The sequence below is a fragment of the Anopheles nili genome, chromosome 2, assembly GCF_943737925.1.
Source record: "Anopheles nili chromosome 2, idAnoNiliSN_F5_01, whole genome shotgun sequence".
Classification (NCBI taxonomy): Eukaryota; Metazoa; Arthropoda; class Insecta; order Diptera; family Culicidae; genus Anopheles; species Anopheles nili.
In genome coordinates, this window is record NC_071291.1 from 59,929,687 (window position 1) to 59,947,606 (window position 17,920).

The 17,920-nt window shown below is 46.8% G+C and overlaps 7 protein-coding genes across 7 annotated transcripts; 4 read left to right on the forward strand and 3 right to left on the reverse strand.

Annotated features, from left to right (window-relative positions):
- Positions 1–1,630: 1,630 nt before the first annotated feature.
- On the forward strand, positions 1,631–4,057 carry LOC128720354 (peroxiredoxin 1). The gene is made up of 2 exons (XM_053814018.1): positions 1,631–1,735; positions 3,063–4,057. Exon 2 carries the CDS (start codon positions 3,069–3,071, stop codon positions 3,654–3,656), a length of 588 nt encoding a protein of 195 aa, XP_053669993.1. The 5' UTR covers positions 1,631–1,735; positions 3,063–3,068; the 3' UTR covers positions 3,657–4,057.
- A 1,233-nt stretch (positions 4,058–5,290) lies between these two features.
- Positions 5,291–8,630, reverse strand: LOC128731043 (serine/threonine-protein kinase PITSLRE). The gene is made up of 2 exons (XM_053824137.1): positions 5,883–8,630; positions 5,291–5,797 (listed from the first exon to the last, which is right to left on the reverse strand). The coding sequence occupies exons 1-2, from the start codon at positions 8,628–8,630 to the stop codon at positions 5,693–5,695; spliced, it is 2,853 nt and encodes a 950-aa protein (XP_053680112.1). The 3' UTR covers positions 5,291–5,692.
- Positions 8,631–8,906: 276 nt separating this feature from the next.
- LOC128720487 (distal membrane-arm assembly complex protein 2) lies at positions 8,907–9,820 on the forward strand. The gene is made up of 2 exons (XM_053814158.1): positions 8,907–9,322; positions 9,406–9,820. Exons 1-2 carry the CDS (start codon positions 8,907–8,909, stop codon positions 9,818–9,820), a joined length of 831 nt encoding a protein of 276 aa, XP_053670133.1.
- A 264-nt stretch (positions 9,821–10,084) lies between these two features.
- On the forward strand, positions 10,085–11,250 carry LOC128731920 (vacuolar protein sorting-associated protein 26C). The gene is made up of 3 exons (XM_053825078.1): positions 10,085–10,141; positions 10,217–10,973; positions 11,049–11,250. The coding sequence occupies exons 1-3, from the start codon at positions 10,085–10,087 to the stop codon at positions 11,132–11,134; spliced, it is 900 nt and encodes a 299-aa protein (XP_053681053.1). The 3' UTR covers positions 11,135–11,250.
- Positions 11,251–11,282: 32 nt separating this feature from the next.
- On the reverse strand, positions 11,283–13,931 carry LOC128727159 (uncharacterized). Its single transcript, XM_053821039.1, has 2 exons — positions 12,390–13,931; positions 11,283–12,326 (listed from the first exon to the last, which is right to left on the reverse strand). Exons 1-2 carry the CDS (start codon positions 13,929–13,931, stop codon positions 11,283–11,285), a joined length of 2,586 nt encoding a protein of 861 aa, XP_053677014.1.
- Positions 13,932–14,367: 436 nt separating this feature from the next.
- LOC128720881 (coiled-coil-helix-coiled-coil-helix domain-containing protein 7) lies at positions 14,368–14,785 on the reverse strand. The gene is made up of 3 exons (XM_053814580.1): positions 14,723–14,785; positions 14,554–14,652; positions 14,368–14,489 (listed from the first exon to the last, which is right to left on the reverse strand). The coding sequence occupies exons 1-3, from the start codon at positions 14,765–14,767 to the stop codon at positions 14,382–14,384; spliced, it is 252 nt and encodes an 83-aa protein (XP_053670555.1). The 5' UTR covers positions 14,768–14,785; the 3' UTR covers positions 14,368–14,381.
- Positions 14,786–15,867: 1,082 nt separating this feature from the next.
- On the forward strand, positions 15,868–17,106 carry LOC128720144 (phosphotriesterase-related protein). Its single transcript, XM_053813791.1, has 3 exons — positions 15,868–15,920; positions 15,992–16,893; positions 16,969–17,106. Exons 1-3 carry the CDS (start codon positions 15,902–15,904, stop codon positions 17,104–17,106), a joined length of 1,059 nt encoding a protein of 352 aa, XP_053669766.1. The 5' UTR covers positions 15,868–15,901.
- Positions 17,107–17,920: the final 814 nt, after the last annotated feature.

Here is a 17,920-nt window from a genome sequence, read left to right on the forward strand (position 1 = left end):
GTCAGCACCGATTTCCTCTAACGAATGTTCCAATTTGTATTCAAGCAGAGCCTTTCAAAGTTCATAATTATTGTATCGCAATGTAAATCATTCGAGATCTTCCTCATCTACAGTAGTAATCTACTGTATCTCAAAGTAGTATGTATTTCAATAAAATGGCCTTACCAAGTGAAGTCATTTCACATCGAAACTAGACAAGTCCCGTAGGCTCTCGAGCAAGGAATCTGAATTTCTTCATTTTCATTTTCCAAAGCTACTTGGTAATTTCTTAACGCCATTTCCAATCGGTAATCTAATGTTATATTACCACCTACTATTTTCACATGTGACCAACATTATTGTTTCTACTTATTCGAAGGGAAAACAGAAGAAAATCTAAAAAGAGCAATGAAAGAATATTATTCACATACAGTTTATCAGCAAAAAAAGAACCTAAATTAGTGAAATAAAAAATGGTTAAAATAATTATGACCTGATGACCGTTATGATGCCAACCATAGTTGATTGAGATTTAGCGGGTGTTCAGGGCTGCTTCAATGATCAAGCGTGGAAGGAATAAGGGTAAAAACTCAATATATACCCCTCCCTCTACTATTTTTTCTTCCTCCAACGAATAGTACATCCGTCTTCCGATAATGAATAGTACATGATGAAAAGAGCAGTTTTTTGTAGTATAAACCGTACCCAGAATGTATGGTTCAGTAAGGTGCTTTTTTACAAATCTAATCTTATGTCTTTGGGAAACGTTCGATGGCTTTTATTTAAGCCCTCGTCATACAGCATAGGTTGGTTTGTAATTCAATTGGATGTTGGGTGGGGAAGGGCTTATGCAAAATATCAACCCCGCCCCTCACGCCACAACCCGATTTGCAATCCAATTGGTCGTTTGTGGGGTGGAGGGGGGTTAATCAAAATATCAGCCCCTCCAACAACCCCCTCCCCATCCCAAAAACCCCACACACTCAACAACCCCCAAGCTCCATCCCACTTAAATACATTTGTTACATACATCTTGTTACAGCAAAAAGTATTTGCTATACAAGCCCCCACACCTCATAACATAAGCCAACGGATTTTTTACACAGTTCAGAGACCAACGTGGGTTCCGGTAATCTTGAAATGCCGAGATTTATCCATTCTAAACACGTTTGAATACTGATAGGCAGCCCCAAAATTACGTCTGGTAAAAAAAACGTAGAAACTTTATTACTCTAATCAATTTAACTACTGATTTCTTTGTTTTTGCCAGTCATTTGATTTTATATGCTAGTTGAATAAAAGTAAGCAAAAAACCTCTGAGCTAACCCATTTGCTTATACATGTCACCAATCCATGGGTCTAATTTTCAGGGTCCTGCAAAAAAAGGTGTTGGGGGGTTATATATTGAGTTTTTACCGGAATAAGATTACCATTAATTGATTTATAAGACCAATATTAGCATATATATACACATTTCGTATATAGCACACCGTACAGCAATTTACTCTGACAAAACTTTTAAAATAGTTAAAAAAAAGTATTTGAACAGTTGACGTAATGAAGCTAGAGGTATAAACGATGACTGTTCTCTCGAAAATTGTCGTCACTGTACCCCTTCCAATTATGTTAACTGTACGGCGATTTTCACTGTGTTCGCACGCTAGTTCAAACTGCCGGCATTTTTGTACTGCGCCGACGAAGTGTAGTTTGTGTAATTTTCTCGTCTCGTATTTCGTCGTGAATCATCCGCAGCAAGGTAAGTTTTATTTTATAACTTCTACGGAGAGATGCGTATTGCAAAGTAGAATGTTAATTTGTGCCAATTTGGCTCTGCAAAATGCTACGGCATGATGAAATTCTTTTCAAACGTGACTCGGCCTCCCAAGGTCTGAGTAATTGTGGATAATTGATTGGACTAAGCCTACGTTAGGTTTGAAGGCATTTAGGGGGAGGATAAATTGAAACTATTTTAATTCACTCCCTAAGCTATGTGGACGCCATTGCTCACATTGGAAAGACCGACGCCAAAAAACTCCCGAGCTAAAGGGATTTTTTTTGGTTCCCTGAAGTGGAGTGCCTTTCAAATCGACAGTCCGGAATCGATGGAAAACAATCGATTTTTTACAAGTACAACCCCGATATTCTATCGTGTTTGTGCGTCTGCCGAAGGGTATTCAACACAAGGTCGACCTTCTGTTGCCATGACGATTGTAAAAATCCATTCCCCATGTGCGACACAATAGCGTAGCCTGGGAGCTTGTTTCTAGTAGTTTCTAAACTCGAACAACACACATCGGGCAGGCAGCGACGAATTGCGATAGTTTGAATCATTCCTCGTTCATCCGCTTTGCTCGTGTTAAATACACGCTCGCTGCTCGGGCGGCTATTACGTAGAGAAGATTAGAAAAAGGGTGGCACTTCCTGCATCTTCTGCCTTCCTGGTTTGGGGAGCACCTCCTTTGGTCTCCCTTTCGCCATAATTGCTCCGAGGTTCGCGTGTGACGCCATTTTTTCATCCCAACATCCACCGCCGGCAGCGGGAAATGATTGACTAGCGTGTGTGTGTTTCTTTTTTTTTTTCAAATAAATGCCAGCAAGATTTCTTCCATTGCTTCCACCACAAACCGCACATCCTTCCAGCGGAAGAGAGCGTGCTGCGAATGTTCTCGTAAAAAGTGAAAGTTTCGCTTCGTTGGATAATGTCCGCTTCTTCTGCAGTGGTCTTTTATCTATCAGCTGAAACTGCTTGTTCCCACGGTGGCTGGTAACAATGGGCGGATGATGTGAAAGTTTTCCATCCACGTTTCGGTTTGGGCGCAAGAGAAAAAGACGCGCGCTTGTGTTCGAAGGTAATTGAGGGATGAATTTACCATACAGTTTCCGCTGTGTATGGCCACCGGCCGAAATCATATGTTTCGGAATTACGCAATAGCCGGCAATCGTATGACGCCGCCATAACCGGTTTTTCCGCGTACGAAGGTTAATTGTTGCTGCATCAAACGCACCGTGATCGCTTTTGTGAACCTTTGGAGTAACGTCTGAAACGTGGCTTTTCTTTCATTGATTTTCCTCCTCACAATTAGCACACCATGCCTCTGGAACTACAAAAACCCGCACCCGCCTTCTCCGGCACCGCCGTGGTCAATGGACAGTTTAAAGAAATCAGCCTCTCGGATTACGCCGGCAAGTACGTGGTGCTGTTCTTCTATCCGCTCGATTTCACCTTCGTGTGCCCGACGGAAATTGTCGCCTTTTCCGATCGCGTGAACGAGTTCCGGCAGAAAAACTGCGAGGTGATCGCCTGCTCGACCGACAGCCATTTTGCCCATCTGGCCTGGATCAACACGCCGCGCAAGCAGGGCGGTTTGGGTGAGCTGCAGATCCCGCTGTTGGCGGACAAATCGATGAAGATCGCCCGGGACTACGGGGTGTTGCAGGAGGAAACCGGTGTTCCATTCCGCGGTCTGTTCATCATCGATGGCAAGGGTAATTTGCGCCAGATGACGGTAAATGATCTTCCGGTTGGACGCAGTGTTGATGAAACGCTGCGCCTGGTAGAGGCGTTTATCTTCACCGACACGAACGGTGAGGTGTGCCCGGCAAACTGGAAGCCAGGCAGCAAGACGATGGTTGCCGATCCGCACAAGTCCAAGGAGTATTTCAACGCCGTCAACTAAATTGGGTCGAACCATTCGAGGCTGCAGCGTGGAGTGTTGGTTAGCCAGTAGAGTCTCTTCCTTTATCGTCACTGTAACATGTTAACGAAAGAATCTATCTCATTCGGTTGGCGTTATCATCATCATCCCGCCGGTGAAAACATGCGCGAGCGAGCGTGAAGTGGCATCATACCCCTTTCCCTGTCCGCATCGATTCCATTTTCCACTCAAAAAAAAAAACCTCCTTATGATCAGCTTCAGCAGAACAATATCATGCAGGTAGAACCTGGGAGAAAAGCGCTCTAAAAGAGAACCAAGCCAATAAGCTAAGGAAACCAATCGGAAAGTATAATACGAATATCATGTAAAACCCATGAGCTGAGAGCAATAAAATGGAGCAAAAGTATTGATTATTTTGTAGACCAGTGCACCATGTCTTTCATTTGGATTGGACGCATGAACGAATAATTAAAACCATGGCGTTAATGGAGAAATAAAGTCGTGTAATAAAATGAAACCTCCAAAATTGCCCCCGAATTCATGCGTCTCTAGAGCACACCATCAGTTCCGTTTCTTCGTATATTTATTCATAGCGTGATTGCGTTCCTCGTCCATTCAACTGTTTCCAGCGCGCCGGATCGTACAATTCGAGTTATTTCTTTAACGACCCCCCCGACGTCATGTCCGATAAGAAAGCGGGTGTGGTGTCGGTCACGTTTTTGCTGCCAGACACGCGTTTGCCGAAAAGATAATGCAACTTCACACCGATAACGGGTCCGGCGGAACCAATTTTAACAATTTACCATCCGGCCAAAATTGCGTTTACGAGTAGGTTCTTGGTGGCACGCGTGCATATTTGCATTCGATTTGAATATGCAAACAGTTTGCTACTAAGTAGCGTCGATTGAAAACATTAGCACCACGGTGGGGCTCATTAGAGTCATGTCAAAAGGCAAAGGTTGTACAAACAGCTCAATTAGGACCTTCCTTGCGGAAGTACCAGACACGTGATTGATAATTATGGCCGTACGATTAGCAACATAAAACGGGCTCATCAACGCAAACGGCTATAAAAAAGGTTGATACTCGTCAAATTTAACGAGAATAATTAGAATGGACAATAGAATCCACTACAGGTCCTCATAGGTCTCGATAAATCCATCATCCGTAAATAATGACGTGCCCTGTCGCCCTGTCTGTCGTGCATGCTTGAAGAGGTCTTCCAAGTTGACCATTCGTTAGTGTGTTGCCTCTTCGAAAACGATTCCACTCGTTGCGTGCAACGAATCGTGAACCACCTGTTCGATCGAAGGGGGCCCCAAGAGGCCAAGCCGTCCTCCCGTACAAACGTAGCGCGATAAGCACCGACCGAGAAAGTGGACAGCACTGGGGGGCTGCAAAACACATGAATGGAAGTGCACCGGGACGCTGACACTAATCGGTTCGTTTACGAGAATGCAAATAAACCGGTTTTCGACGGTGCACCTTGTGGTCAAAAAAAAAAGTTGGCTGGCTAAAAAAAATGAAAAGTAACTGTTTTATCATTACCTCGGTCATGGTCAAGATTATTGTCCCTATCGGTATCCGTATTTGTAGTTTTCGTTTTCACTGATCACTGATTGAAGAACGCTGGAATGCGTGAGTAATCGTGCTTGGAATATCGATACTTTATTACGTGTGATGTAGCATTCGTGAACGGGAGAAAAGTAGCGATTACAATTTAATACGGTATAATACATGGTACTTGACCATGGAACCTGAAGCATACACTAATACGATACGATACGATAAGGAAAAATTTATTTTTAATCTTAACGACTTCTTGAGTCTTGAGTCTCAACTTTTTAACTTAACAGGATAATCTTATTTACACATTTCCACTGGACACGTGTCTTGTGGCTGGTGAGAAAATGATCGATTACAATCGTCGGAAAAATGGGGGTGGAATTTTATGAATCCTTCGCTCTGCGGTGAGCATCATTAGTCACCCGCGTTCGGTATAAGTAGTCGCGCTGCTGCGTTTACTTTAACCCGAACCCGGACGACAACTCGTGCCCTCAGAACTTCAGGCTAAATCCGGGACCCATCGCAAGCTGCCGGGATTCGGCGTACGTGGCGCCACCGAGATGGAATCCCGCATTATCCGGCACTGCATCGTCACCCTGGGTGGGAAGAAAAACGAAGAAATGAAAAGGATTACAATCGCCAATAGAGAACTCACAATGTGGCGGAATTACGGACACTTACCAACTTCTTAAACTCCCCACCGCCACTCGGTGGTTTCGGGCTAGAAGCGAGAGCCTTTTTCAATCCGAGCTCACTCTTTGCTGGCCACGTGGGAAACATGGCGGGATCAATCGGCAGCGGTAGCTCCTTGAAATAGCTGTGCTGAAGGGCCACTTCCGCCGTTAGGCGCTGCTTGGGATCGAAGGTGAGCAGACCCTGCAGCAGCGAGATGCCTAGCTCGCTGGTAAGGTGTGCGAATTTCTTGCGCAAATTCGATACCGGATATTCGGTGAATGTCATTTTCTGCACCGCCGGGAGCTCATTGTAACCGGGCCAGATCTTTTCGTTAGGCGTGCCGAGATCCTTGAATATCCGGTTGAGCTGGTCGATCTCGGTCTTCCCGGGGAAGAGAGCCGCCATCGAAAGGAACTCCGCAAAAATACAGCCCACGGACCAGATGTCGATCGGGGTCGAATATTCCTTACAGCAGAGCAGCAACTCTGGCGCTCGGTACCAGAGCGTTACGACGATCGAGGTGTAGGGTTTCAGCGGTGATCCGTACTCTCGGGCGAGCCCAAAATCTCCCACCTTTAGGATGCCCTTGTGTGATAGCAACAAATTCGACGTCTTGAGATCTCGATGCAGGATCCAGTTATCGTGCAGATGAGCCACCGCCCGGAGCAGCTGCTGCGTGAGACATTTCACCTCGCCTGGCAGAAAGACCTGCTTTTTGTGCTTCATTGTTTCCATGAGCGACTTCAGATCGTGCTCGACGTAGTCCATGACGATGAAAATCTTGTCCATGTTGCTACCGACAACGATCTCGCGTACGGTCACGATGTTCGGATGCTGACCCTTGAGCAGCGTGTTGATCTCCCGCAGGGACGTGATGGGGAAGCCCTCCTTTTCCTTCTCCATCTTGAGCCGTTTGAGGGCGACGATTTCTTCCGTGCGTTTGTCCTTCGCTCGGTACACGACCCCGTACGTGCCCTCTTCGATGCGATTGAGGCAGAGGAACTCCTCCACCGAGCGGCAACCCTGTATTCCAGGGTAGTACGGGGGAAGCGTATTCTTCGGTTCCACCTCTTGTTGCTCTTCGGAGGCACCATTCTTCGGAGACTTTCCGTCACCGTGTGGTTTCCCATCATCGTTATCATCAGCATCGCCACCGGCAATTGATCGTTTGCGCAACTCATTCTCCCTCGACTGGCTACGACTATGGCTTGAACTGAGGCTGTCAGCACCTTCATGGCGGCGCGAATGCCGCGGGCTTCTCGAGTGACTCCTGGAACCAGATTCCGAGCCCGATCGCGAGCGTGTTTGTGAGCGCGAGTGTGACCGATAGGACAGGGAATTGCTCTTACGATTCCGACGGTCGGATTTCACCAAATCGCCCACCGACAGCGGGCTTACCGGGGCGTGATCTTCGTCCTCTTCGTGGCCCTCGGAATCGTCTGATCCGTGGGAGGAGCTCGACTGTGAGTACGACACATCTCGGTTTCTGTGATGCGTTCGTTCTCGCTTTCGTCCAAGTTTTCGTTTTTCTACACGTTTGCCACTTAACCGTCGATCGCGGTCGTCTTCTCCTATTATGATCGCATCTTCATCCTCATCCATCAGCTCTTCCTCTTCGATCTCCTCGACGTCTTCTGCATCAGAGTCGTCGGAATGGGAATCCGTTGCGTCATTCAGGCGTTCCTCTTCCTTACGCAACCTTCGCGCTTCAAGCTCTTCCCGGGCCATCTCTTTCCGGCGCAACATTTCCCGGTCCGCCTCCAGAAGCTTAGCACGTCGTACCTCCTGTTCCTTTTCTTCGGCTGTTCGAGGAATGTTTAGCGTATAGCCCTGGTGATGGAGATGTTCCGGACTTTCAGTGATCTCCACCACTTCCGCGTGATCGCGAGTTCCATGGTGTCGGTTTCGATCACGCGAGCGTCCTTCATTTCCACCTTCCTCTTCGTGATGGCGGCGATGCGGATGCTCTCGGCGGCGCCCGATGCTTTCACGATGATAATTCATCTCGTCAGGATGCATTGCGACCTCTGCTGCCATTTCGTGTTCGCGATCTCGCATATCCCCACGCTGGTGCAGCTTCGAATCATGCCGGTGCTTTTTGTTCAACAACCGTGTACGCAAATCTTCCATTTTTTTCTCGTTATACTTGTGTTCCTCTGCGCGACGCTGTTTTTCATTGTACTTCCGCTCCCGCTCGCGTTCTCGTTCAACGCGATCCCCCCGGTGTTCACGTTCCCGCTCGCGCTCCCGTTCCCGGTCGCGTTTGCTGTGGTACGTTTCGCGCATTTCGCCGTAGAAAGGATTCATTTCGTACTGGGACGAGTGGTGCTTTTCGCGCGCGCCAGCGTCTCGGCCACTTGCGCCCCGCTCGCGGCCACTTCCACTACCCATGCGGGACGACGATGATCCCTGCGTGGCTCGATGCTGTTCGCGGCCACTTTGTGCGTGATGTTCTCGCTCCCGGTAGTAATGTTGTTCGCGTTCCATCCGATTGCCACCCCTATCACCGCGCCCATCACCCCGGTCACGTTCTCGGTCCCGGTCCCGTTCCATCATCATGTGATGCCGAAGATGCTCCTTCGGATGTCGGCGGTCCTTGGTTTTTTTGTCCTTCCGCTTGCTGCTTCCATAGTACGCGCTGCTCGCTTGTGGCGGTTTGATGTCCAGTGAATCTGTCGTTTCTTCGTCCTCGGAAGGGCTCAACTCCACTCCGCTCATCACCTGCCCATCTTCACTTTGTTCGCCTTCGCTCATAATTTGCTGTTTGGGTGCAAAATGATTCACAATTATTAAACAAACTTTACTTTGCTCGTGTTTCGATTATACCGAGCAAACTTTTGACAGATTTTTGACAGTTGGAAGCTTGACAGGATGTGCCAGAACCATGTAAACACGGGGCGGCTATGTAACGGGTGTTATTTTTCTGCACGGTTGTAAACAAACAGCACTCGTTGCAAGAATACAAGGCTCCGGGCTCTGGAATCAAGAGTTTCGAATAAGTTTTAGTTAAGATAACTTATTGTGTGTACGATGTACAAGCTAGTCAGGAACGCGCGGCTCCCAGTTTCCTTAAATCGGGCAAAGCTTCATGGAAGCCAAAATAACGACAAACTTCCCACTGAACCGGGTGTGGAACTTGAACCGGAGGTAGCGAAACAGATCGAAGAAGACAAACGACGGTTGCAGTGGCGCACACCATACTCGGAGCGGCCCGATAGTTTCTACAGCGCGTTTAAGCTGTTTGCTTCCGAAAATCGCAACTCGGAGCTGGTGGAAAAAATGCAGCAACCGATTAACCTTTCACCGGCTTCAATTCTCCAATGGTGGCAAAAGCGGCGCATGGCAGTAGAAGCTCATATGCAAAAGTTCATCCCCGAGCGGCATGCCACGCTAGGGGACGATATTGCCACGGCCCACTTCGTCGTGCATCGTGGCGGATCCGTACGGTAAAACACAGGCTATTGTGTAACAGCCTTGGCGAAAGCATTGTAGTATCTATTCACTATCGTTCGATTAAAACCGGTTGCAGGTTCCGAGGGGATACCAAATGGATCAAAAAGAACGAAGACGATGAATATGATCTACCGCGACGCCACGTGCCCGGTATGGTGCTGGAGGAGGTGCGTTGCGATGGCCTGAACCTGTTCTACGAAGGCATGGAAAACATACAGAAATTGTTACGCTTGAGACATCTTTCCTTTGAAAATGTGGCCCTGTTCGATGATTGGTATCTCGATCGGATCTCTGGAAATATGTTACCATCGTTGGAGAAGCTAAACCTCCGGGGAACGGCCGTTAGCCATCGGGGGTTGAATTGTCTGTATCGTTTACCCAGTTTGAAGTTGCTCCTTGTGGATGATCCCGAGAAAGATATTTTATGGAAGTTGTCAGTAGCTATGCTGGAAGAGTGGAATCCTAACTTGCGTGTCGTCTCAAACGAATGAATAGAGTTTAATCTTAGGAATAAAATAACTGCATAACTTATTGATTGTGTTAATCTTATGCGTATCTCTATTAACCTTGTGATGCCAGGACCCATCTTACGGTTGTCAGATTTGTTTTGTAAATTGGTTGTCTGACAAATTCAGAATTCTTATCAGTGCAGTGAGCAGTGCCTTGCAAATTTCGGAGATGTTTATCCAGTGGTGAAAAGAAATATCGCGCAATTCGAGTACTAAGCTACGAGTTGAGGGCAATTCTGCAACAATATGTCAATTAGTGTAGAGATTAAGCTTCGCCGAGCGAACAAAATTTACTATGAAGGAGTACGTAGCAGTGGTGGAACCGGTATACGGAAATTTTGCTATGATCGAATAACTAACTCTTCCTTGCACTCTCAGGAAACGGTCTCGGGCGTCGTGCAGATAGTATGTGGTTCGGAAACCAAGCACGACGGCGTAACACTCACACTGGAGGGCTCGGTGAATCTTCAAATCAGCAATAAGAATGTCGGAATCTTCGAGGCATTGTACAACAGCGTCAAACCAATTACCCTTCTTAACCAGCACAGTGATCTGGCCCCTTCCGGGAAGCTTCCCATCGGTACGAGCGAATATCCGTTTGAGTTTCCGCTTATCTGTGCGAAAGAACCGAAAACGCTGTACGAAACGTACCATGGGGTATTCGTTAATATAATGTACATGCTTCGATGCGACATCAAGCGCAGCTTTTTGGCCAAAAGTGTGCAAAAAACGCAACAGTTCATCATCCAGTACCGACCGGTGGTCGAGCACCCACCAAAGGAGGTCAATTTCTCAATTAGTCCCGACACACTGCAGAAGACAGCGAAGGAACGAATCTCGATCCCGCGGTTTCTCGTATCGGTCACGCTTGATACGACCGATTGCTGCGTGACAAAACCGTTTACCGGAACTGTAACCGTGCATCACACGGAGGTGGCTATCAAATCGATAGAAATACAGCTGGTTCGAGTGGAAACGTGCGGTTGCGCTGAAGGATATTCGCGCGATGCGACTGAGATCCAGAACATCCAGATCGCGGATGGCAACGTCTGTCCGAAGGTGCCTATACCCATTTATATGACACTGCCGCGGCTTTTCACATGTCCGACGCTGATAACTAAGAATTTTAAAGTTGGTTAGTATGAAATGAAGGACGTTAAGGCAAAACGAGATGTGCCGAAGATTCATACATTTCATTTTTTTCCTCTAGAATTCGAAGTAAATCTCGTGATTATCTTCGGTGACGATTACCTGGTGACGGAAAACTTTCAAATACTACTGAACCGAACGGCATGATTGATCATCCAGAATACTCATTCCAACCGTTTTTTTTCCTCTGAAGCAATAACATTTTCGGATCCTCTAAACACGCTGTTATATGGCTCTTAACGGATGGCAAAAAATGCAATAGTTAGTATGGTAAACGTTGTCTTAGAGGTGTTTTTTAATTGGACTTTTCCGATCGTAAAAATTCTAGTTTAGCATTTAAACTTTGCAATCGAATCGTGACACGTTTTTTAACATACATTTCTATCAGATCGCGTCCCATACGTGGATGTTTTTTGTGTATGGAATCGATGAGGGAATCGACTAAACCAACTTTCCGATGGTACACCAAGCTGCGCATATACGATTCGAGTTTTTTCGCCTGTTCCGTCCACAGAGCAGATGGGTCCACGTTTGCGAGAACTTCTACTCCATCTGGTTTGATCGTGTATTTGTTATTCTTTCGCTCGATAACGATCGACTGATCACCCAGATAATCGTATTTATCCCCCAATCGCGCGGCAATCAAAAGCGTAAGATATTCACAGGCGTCTCGTTCCGCTACCGTGCCTACATCTGGATCGGGTTCATCGTCGGGACGGCGCAAGCTTTCCGGAACAGTATCGCACGTGAACTGCCCTAACCGAAGCAAGGCATTTGTTACATGCGTATCATCTTGACTGGCAGCAATCGTTTTGCAGAGATCAAAGAGTACCTCGTTTATCGAGACCGTTCGAGAGGGGGCTCTTTTTTTAACCGCTTCTTGCAGTTTGACTATCGTTTCACTCAATGGTACGGAACTAAGCCGCTGCATTGGAATGTACGTTATTTCAGGGTATTTTTCCTTTAATTGTATGAGCAACTTTCGCATGGAAGCAATCGAAATTAGCACGGCTTCGGAAAGGTAATCATTGTCTAAATTCACGCATCGTAACGTTTCCATTACGTCGAACATTCCATCGAGCACGATATTTTGTTCTTCCTCGTTCGCTCCAAACGGAAGCAGCGTGATAGGTGGTTGTTGCGAATATACACACTCTGGCAATGGTGTGACGGTCATGCACAGATCGTACCAATCAGCAAAAAGCTCAAAAAGCGTTGATATTGTGGATAAAAGATCATCCTCGTCTTCGTCGTGCGATAGCATTTTCAATACTTTCGATGTTTGCGGAGAAATTAGTTCTCGGGAGGCGGTGGCATCGTAGGCTATTTCCTTTAAAATCTAAAAGTAGAGTACGGCTTGTAAGCACTAATTAACGGATGTATAGATAATTTGTTTGCTTACCTCACTGTCCAAATATCGCTGGTCGAATTTTTCCGCATTGTTCGAGCGGTCGTTATGCGACTGAAGCAATGGCATTAGAGCAGCTTTTGTGATCGTCACATTGTTTTCTTGCCACACGAACCCATCCGTAATCAGCACCCGGTGGATGGCGGCCAGCGTTCGGTCGGGACAAGCGAAAACGTATATCAAGTCGTCCGTGTCTGGGTGCTGTATATAGTGGTGCTCTTGATCAACTTCCAGCGCGTGCCATATGTCGGAAGCTTCACGATCACAGCCGGTCGTTATGGCAACCACACAGTAGTCGATCTCGTGAAGATCTGAGACTATCTTCTCTATTACGCTTTTGGTGCAAATAAGATCGAAATCAATGTGCACAATTTGCTGCCATTGCGTAAAGATACCCTGGACGGCGATGCAATGGAGTTGGGACTTTGGTCCAATTATTTGATCGCGGTGACGATCATAGTGATATCGTACGGGCATGCTTGTACGCATTAGATTAAGGGTGCAGATGCGATCGATGGCGGAAAGCGTAGTAGCGCGTTGTTTTAAAAGCTTGAGTACGGCCACATTTCGCCCGGTTTCCAGGTAAACGCTGTGTATCCACCGTTCAATATGTGAAGCATCCGGCAATGGCAAGCGCATCTGATGCACGACGTACTCGAATGCTTCCGCGCTAATGCACCGTAATTCGAACGCTTGCGCTAACTCGTCCGTTGACCACGGGATTTGTTTCAACGCCAATATTGTTGCCAACTGACCCTCACCGAATCGCCCCGTAAGAATCTCTCGTACACGTGTTTGGAGGAATTGATTTTCCTTTTCCTTTAACTCTTGCAGGCAGATAGCTACGTTCACCATTTCCGTCTTAGCGAAATTGATTTTCTCCGTCTTCTCATCGATTGTGCTCATTAGTTTCGATATTTGCGATCGCTGGTCAGCGGTAACGCGCTCTAGCTCGACGATTTTATGCACCATTTCTGCTTCTCCCATCCGTGGTAGCACTTGGATAATATCGTTTGAATGGACCATTGCGGAGCTGGCCCGCGAAATCGCGTCTCCACCCGACGTTTCATCACATATGTGCTTTCGAAATGGGTTAACGATTGTTTCTGTGACGGGTATTTCGCCGTTTAACAATTGTTCGACTTCCTTTTTTCGTTTTTCCCGTTCGCCCTCACCATCTAGCTCTGTGTCGATCTTGCGTTTCAGCTGTTGCTCTGTGGTACGAATCGTCGGCAACACGTCCTTTTTTAAGATGTTCCGCCTTGTGCCGTACAGTAGCTCCGCCCGCATATCTCGTTCGAAACATTCCGGCGCGAAGTGGTTGCTACAAAGGAATTTGAAGGCAAACGAAGGGAAGCTGTCTCTAGTGAGCCCACAAAATTCAAGCCACTTATCGCGTTTCACAGGATTAGACGGCAGTTTGTGGTAGGTAATGCGTTGAAGCGCATCCTCTGTTTGAGTATTGGTTACACTGGACCGGTTTTGGCACATGATACACACTTTAACGGATGGTTTGTATCCCGGTTTTTCCTGCATGTTTGCTTCGTTATAGTAGACTAATTTTAAAATATTTTGCGTTACTTTCCTTCGCGGGCTGCACCGTTGTATTGTTTTGGAGTTTGTTTGTTGTCAAGCTTTATGCATTGTCAAATATCTGTCAATAACCCCGCATAGATGTAAACACACGGAACGCGGCATTTTCATGTGAAAAAACGTTAAAATAGTTACTGTGTTTTGCTTATTTTGGTTTATTCAAAATTGATGTTTAGTACTGCTATCAGTGTGGTAATTATTCACCTAAATTATAATTTAATTAATATGATGTATTAGTTATGTATGAAAGAATTTTTGTCTAAAGCCGTACAAGTGCTACAACTGTGTATCGTTAGTTTTTACACTTGAATTCAATAACTAATTCGTTAAAATTTTAAATAGCTTTATTTGCTTTCTACAAAACTGTACAACAAACGAGTGTTTACATATTGTTTACATTGGCTTGGTTTTCATGTACTCGGCTTTAATTCTTTCCCGGTCATCAACATCTGGCAGGTGTGGAAAGACTCCGTGCGCCCGGCGATCCGCACGAACTTTGTTCTTTAAATAAAAGAAAAAGACCACTTAATGCATATAGCTCGATAAAATAACTGATTGAGCTCACCCAAAACTCCTTGCAGTTGTTGTAGTTTGCGTAATACAATTCACACTTGCTGTGGTCGAAGTTATTTTTGTTCAGACATTTGTAGGAAAGTTCTTGCTCCTACAAATAGAAAACCGCAATACCGGGTAAGCTTTGGTGAGTTCACTTTACCTCTTCCGATTCAACTTACTTTCAGGCACGGGTTGTTTCTTTCGGCATCGTTATTTTTCGGCATGTTGATTGTGCTGCGGTTTTGTTTGTGTTTAGAGAACAGCTGACTTTGACAACAGGCGGTTGAGCGTAACTGAGGAGTAGGAATGTGATGTCCTGTAAAAATGGAAACATCATATAAATGCTCTAACGGCTATACGAGCACAATATCTAATTTGTTGATTTTTTTATATTATGTTCGATATTGCCAATAAAATTACTGTTTAAATGATATTCATGTATACCTTGGCACTGCAGCAACACAAATCAATGTCCCTTGAATAAATTTGGTTCTCTGTATCTCGATAAAAAAATTTAAAATGCTTTTAGCTGTTAGTACCAAAATATGAATTTTTTTAATTGAGACCTTTGACCAAAATGTGGTGAAATTTATTTATTCGTCTGAGTATCCTGAATTTGCTACAACCGGTATAAGCACGGCCTGCTTGGATACGCGATCTTTATTGGCTCGTCACGGTGGGTGGAGGTGCCAAAGAATATTTCAAAAAATTGTTTACACCCTACTGCCTCCATTCGATGCGCGGTTTGTTGTTTATTTTCCATTGGTTTCAAAAATAGATAACAATCCCACCGGACGGCTCACGGCTCCAAGCAAAAAAAAAGAAGGCCTTGATGCTTTTCTTCCCAAAACAGTCTCGGAAGCTTACTGGCGTAGATTTTGTTGATAAACAGCTCTTTATCGTGCCACCCTCCACGGGAGGACGTGGGGGCGTGAGATTTACCTACGGAACCAGAACTCAGTCTGAAGCGAACCTTTGTTCGCAGACTGCAATGTAGGTCACAAGCGAATCGTGTGATCGTTTTTTTCAAAAACCGTTGATCACCTTCAAAAAGGACTCCTTCAAAAATCATTTCAAACACAGCAAAATTGGATGATCATTTTGGAATGTTTTCTACTCCCGCTAACACGTTAGAGGCTCTCCCACAACTGGCAACATCGCAGATAAGACACGCGAGATAACGAGCGCATCGAGAAGTGGGGTCAATTATCGTGTCTCGTGAGCTGTTTGAATATAAAACGGCACGTCTCGCCGGCCGTTCCAAGCAGTGCTAAAGGTTTCGCCCATCAGATTCGAGTGATTTCACAGGGGCACGAGTTCCAGCGCTAGTTCTCGCTAGGCTTTGAAGCAATTCCAACATGATGAAGGTGCAGACAGGTGAGTACAGCCGCACGTGTGTGAAGTGCAGTTTTGTCCTCTCAACGGTGCAAATCCTTCGCCTCAACCAGTGCGCGGTCCGGTCGATCCGGAACAGCTCGGCTACACGCTTACGCATGAGCATTTTTCGTTGAACTTCGACAAAATGTACTCCGCACCACCGGACGCGGTCGAGGAGTTCGTGAGTCGGCGCATCACGCTGGAAAATGTGGGCTACGTGCGCCAGTACCCGTACGGGAGCCGGTACAACATCAACTTCGAGGACTTTGACACGCACCAAGCAGTCACGCGTGACGTGCTGGCGTATCGCAAGTTCGGTGGTGGTGCGATCGTCGAAAACACGTCCCACGGGCTCGGGCGCAACCTGAAGCTGATGCACGAGGTATCGACGGAGGCAAATGTGCACGTGATCGCCGGCACGGGCCATTACATTCACGCGATGCAGGACGACGCGACACTCGGGCTGAGCGTCGAACGGATGACGGATCTGTACACGAAAGAGTTGCTGTTTGGCGTGGAGGTGGACGGACTCGCTGAACCGGTGAAGTGCGGATTCATCGGAGAGGTCGGAAGTGGCTGGCCAATTAGCCATTTTGAGCGTAACGCCATCCAAGCGACGGCGGAAGTGCAGGCCGCTATCGGATGTGGCGTATCGTTCCATCCGGGTCGGGAAAGGGATGCACCGTTTGAGATCGTGCGGTTGTACCTCGAGGCGGGTGGTAGTGCTGCTAAATGCGTCATGTCCCACCTAGACAGGACACTGTTCTCCGACGAGGATTTGCTGGAATTCGCACAACTCGGCACGTACTGCCAGTTCGATCTGTTCGGTACGGAGTGTTCGTACTATCAGCTGAATCCCGAATCGTACATGCAGTCGGACGAACAGCGCATCCAGAAGATCATGAAAATGATCGGCGAAGGATACGCGGAGCGTATCCTGATGGCACACGACATCCACACCAAGCACCGGCTGGTAAGGACGATTTAACAAGCTTACAGCAAGCGCGCGTTTGGGTTTCTCTCATGCACTTTTTCGTTCGCTCTCTAGACCTCTTTCGGTGGGCACGGTTACAGTCACATCCTGAACAACGTCCTGATGCGGTTCTCGTTGCGCGGTGTCGACATCAAGACGGTTGACACGATGACCATCAGCAATCCGGCTCGCTGGTTGGAGATGAAGGTGTAGGTTTTTATTTTGGTTTTCAATTGGCAATAGCGAAGAACTTTCCGAGCGCCATACCATACCAGGATGCAATCGGCAACCACCAGCCCGCTAGTGACGAGGGAACAGTTAAAACAAAACGATCATTTATACCATTTTTTTGTTGCCCTAAATATTATTACCAAATAAATCCGCTTCTTACAGCGCGTCAAATTTTACAACCCATCCATCGGGAGGGCGCTGAATGCGCTGCCAGGATTGTTATTAGCCTTCAACCCTCGGCACGCGTCGAGGGACACAACTGCCGTGTCCTTCTCCTGAGCTCGTGCAGCTGCACACGTTTGGGGAGGGCAGAAAAAGTTGATTGCCTTCTTGCTTCATTCCCTGCAAGCTTCTTCCACGTTCAACGGTTCTTAAGCGGAGCGAACCGAAAAGGACGAACCATCCTGGCGGCAACTCTTTCGCTCGCCCGCGGGAGAAGTGCCTTAGTTTGTTTTCTTATCTTTATTACTACTTCATAAAAGTTTCACAATATAAATTTAAATTTTCCCGTGCTCCCCCCCCAGTCAAGCGTTTCGTCCCGGGGCCACGGGTTTTGGCCGCACGGATAAGGAAATGACGCTCTGCACTTCGTTCGGGAGGGTCATTTCTTCGTACGTTCCTTCAGCACCGGCGTGCTCGCGCTGGAAGCGTAACCGTTTTATTTCTCAGCTCCATTTTTTCTTCTTTTCGTTTGTTTTGCTTCTGTTGCTGTTTCGCTAGCTGGTCATCTTTTGTTTGCTGAGCGGGCGGTAGAACGCGGAACCACATGGGAATTGCGAATCGCAGGAAGTTCCGG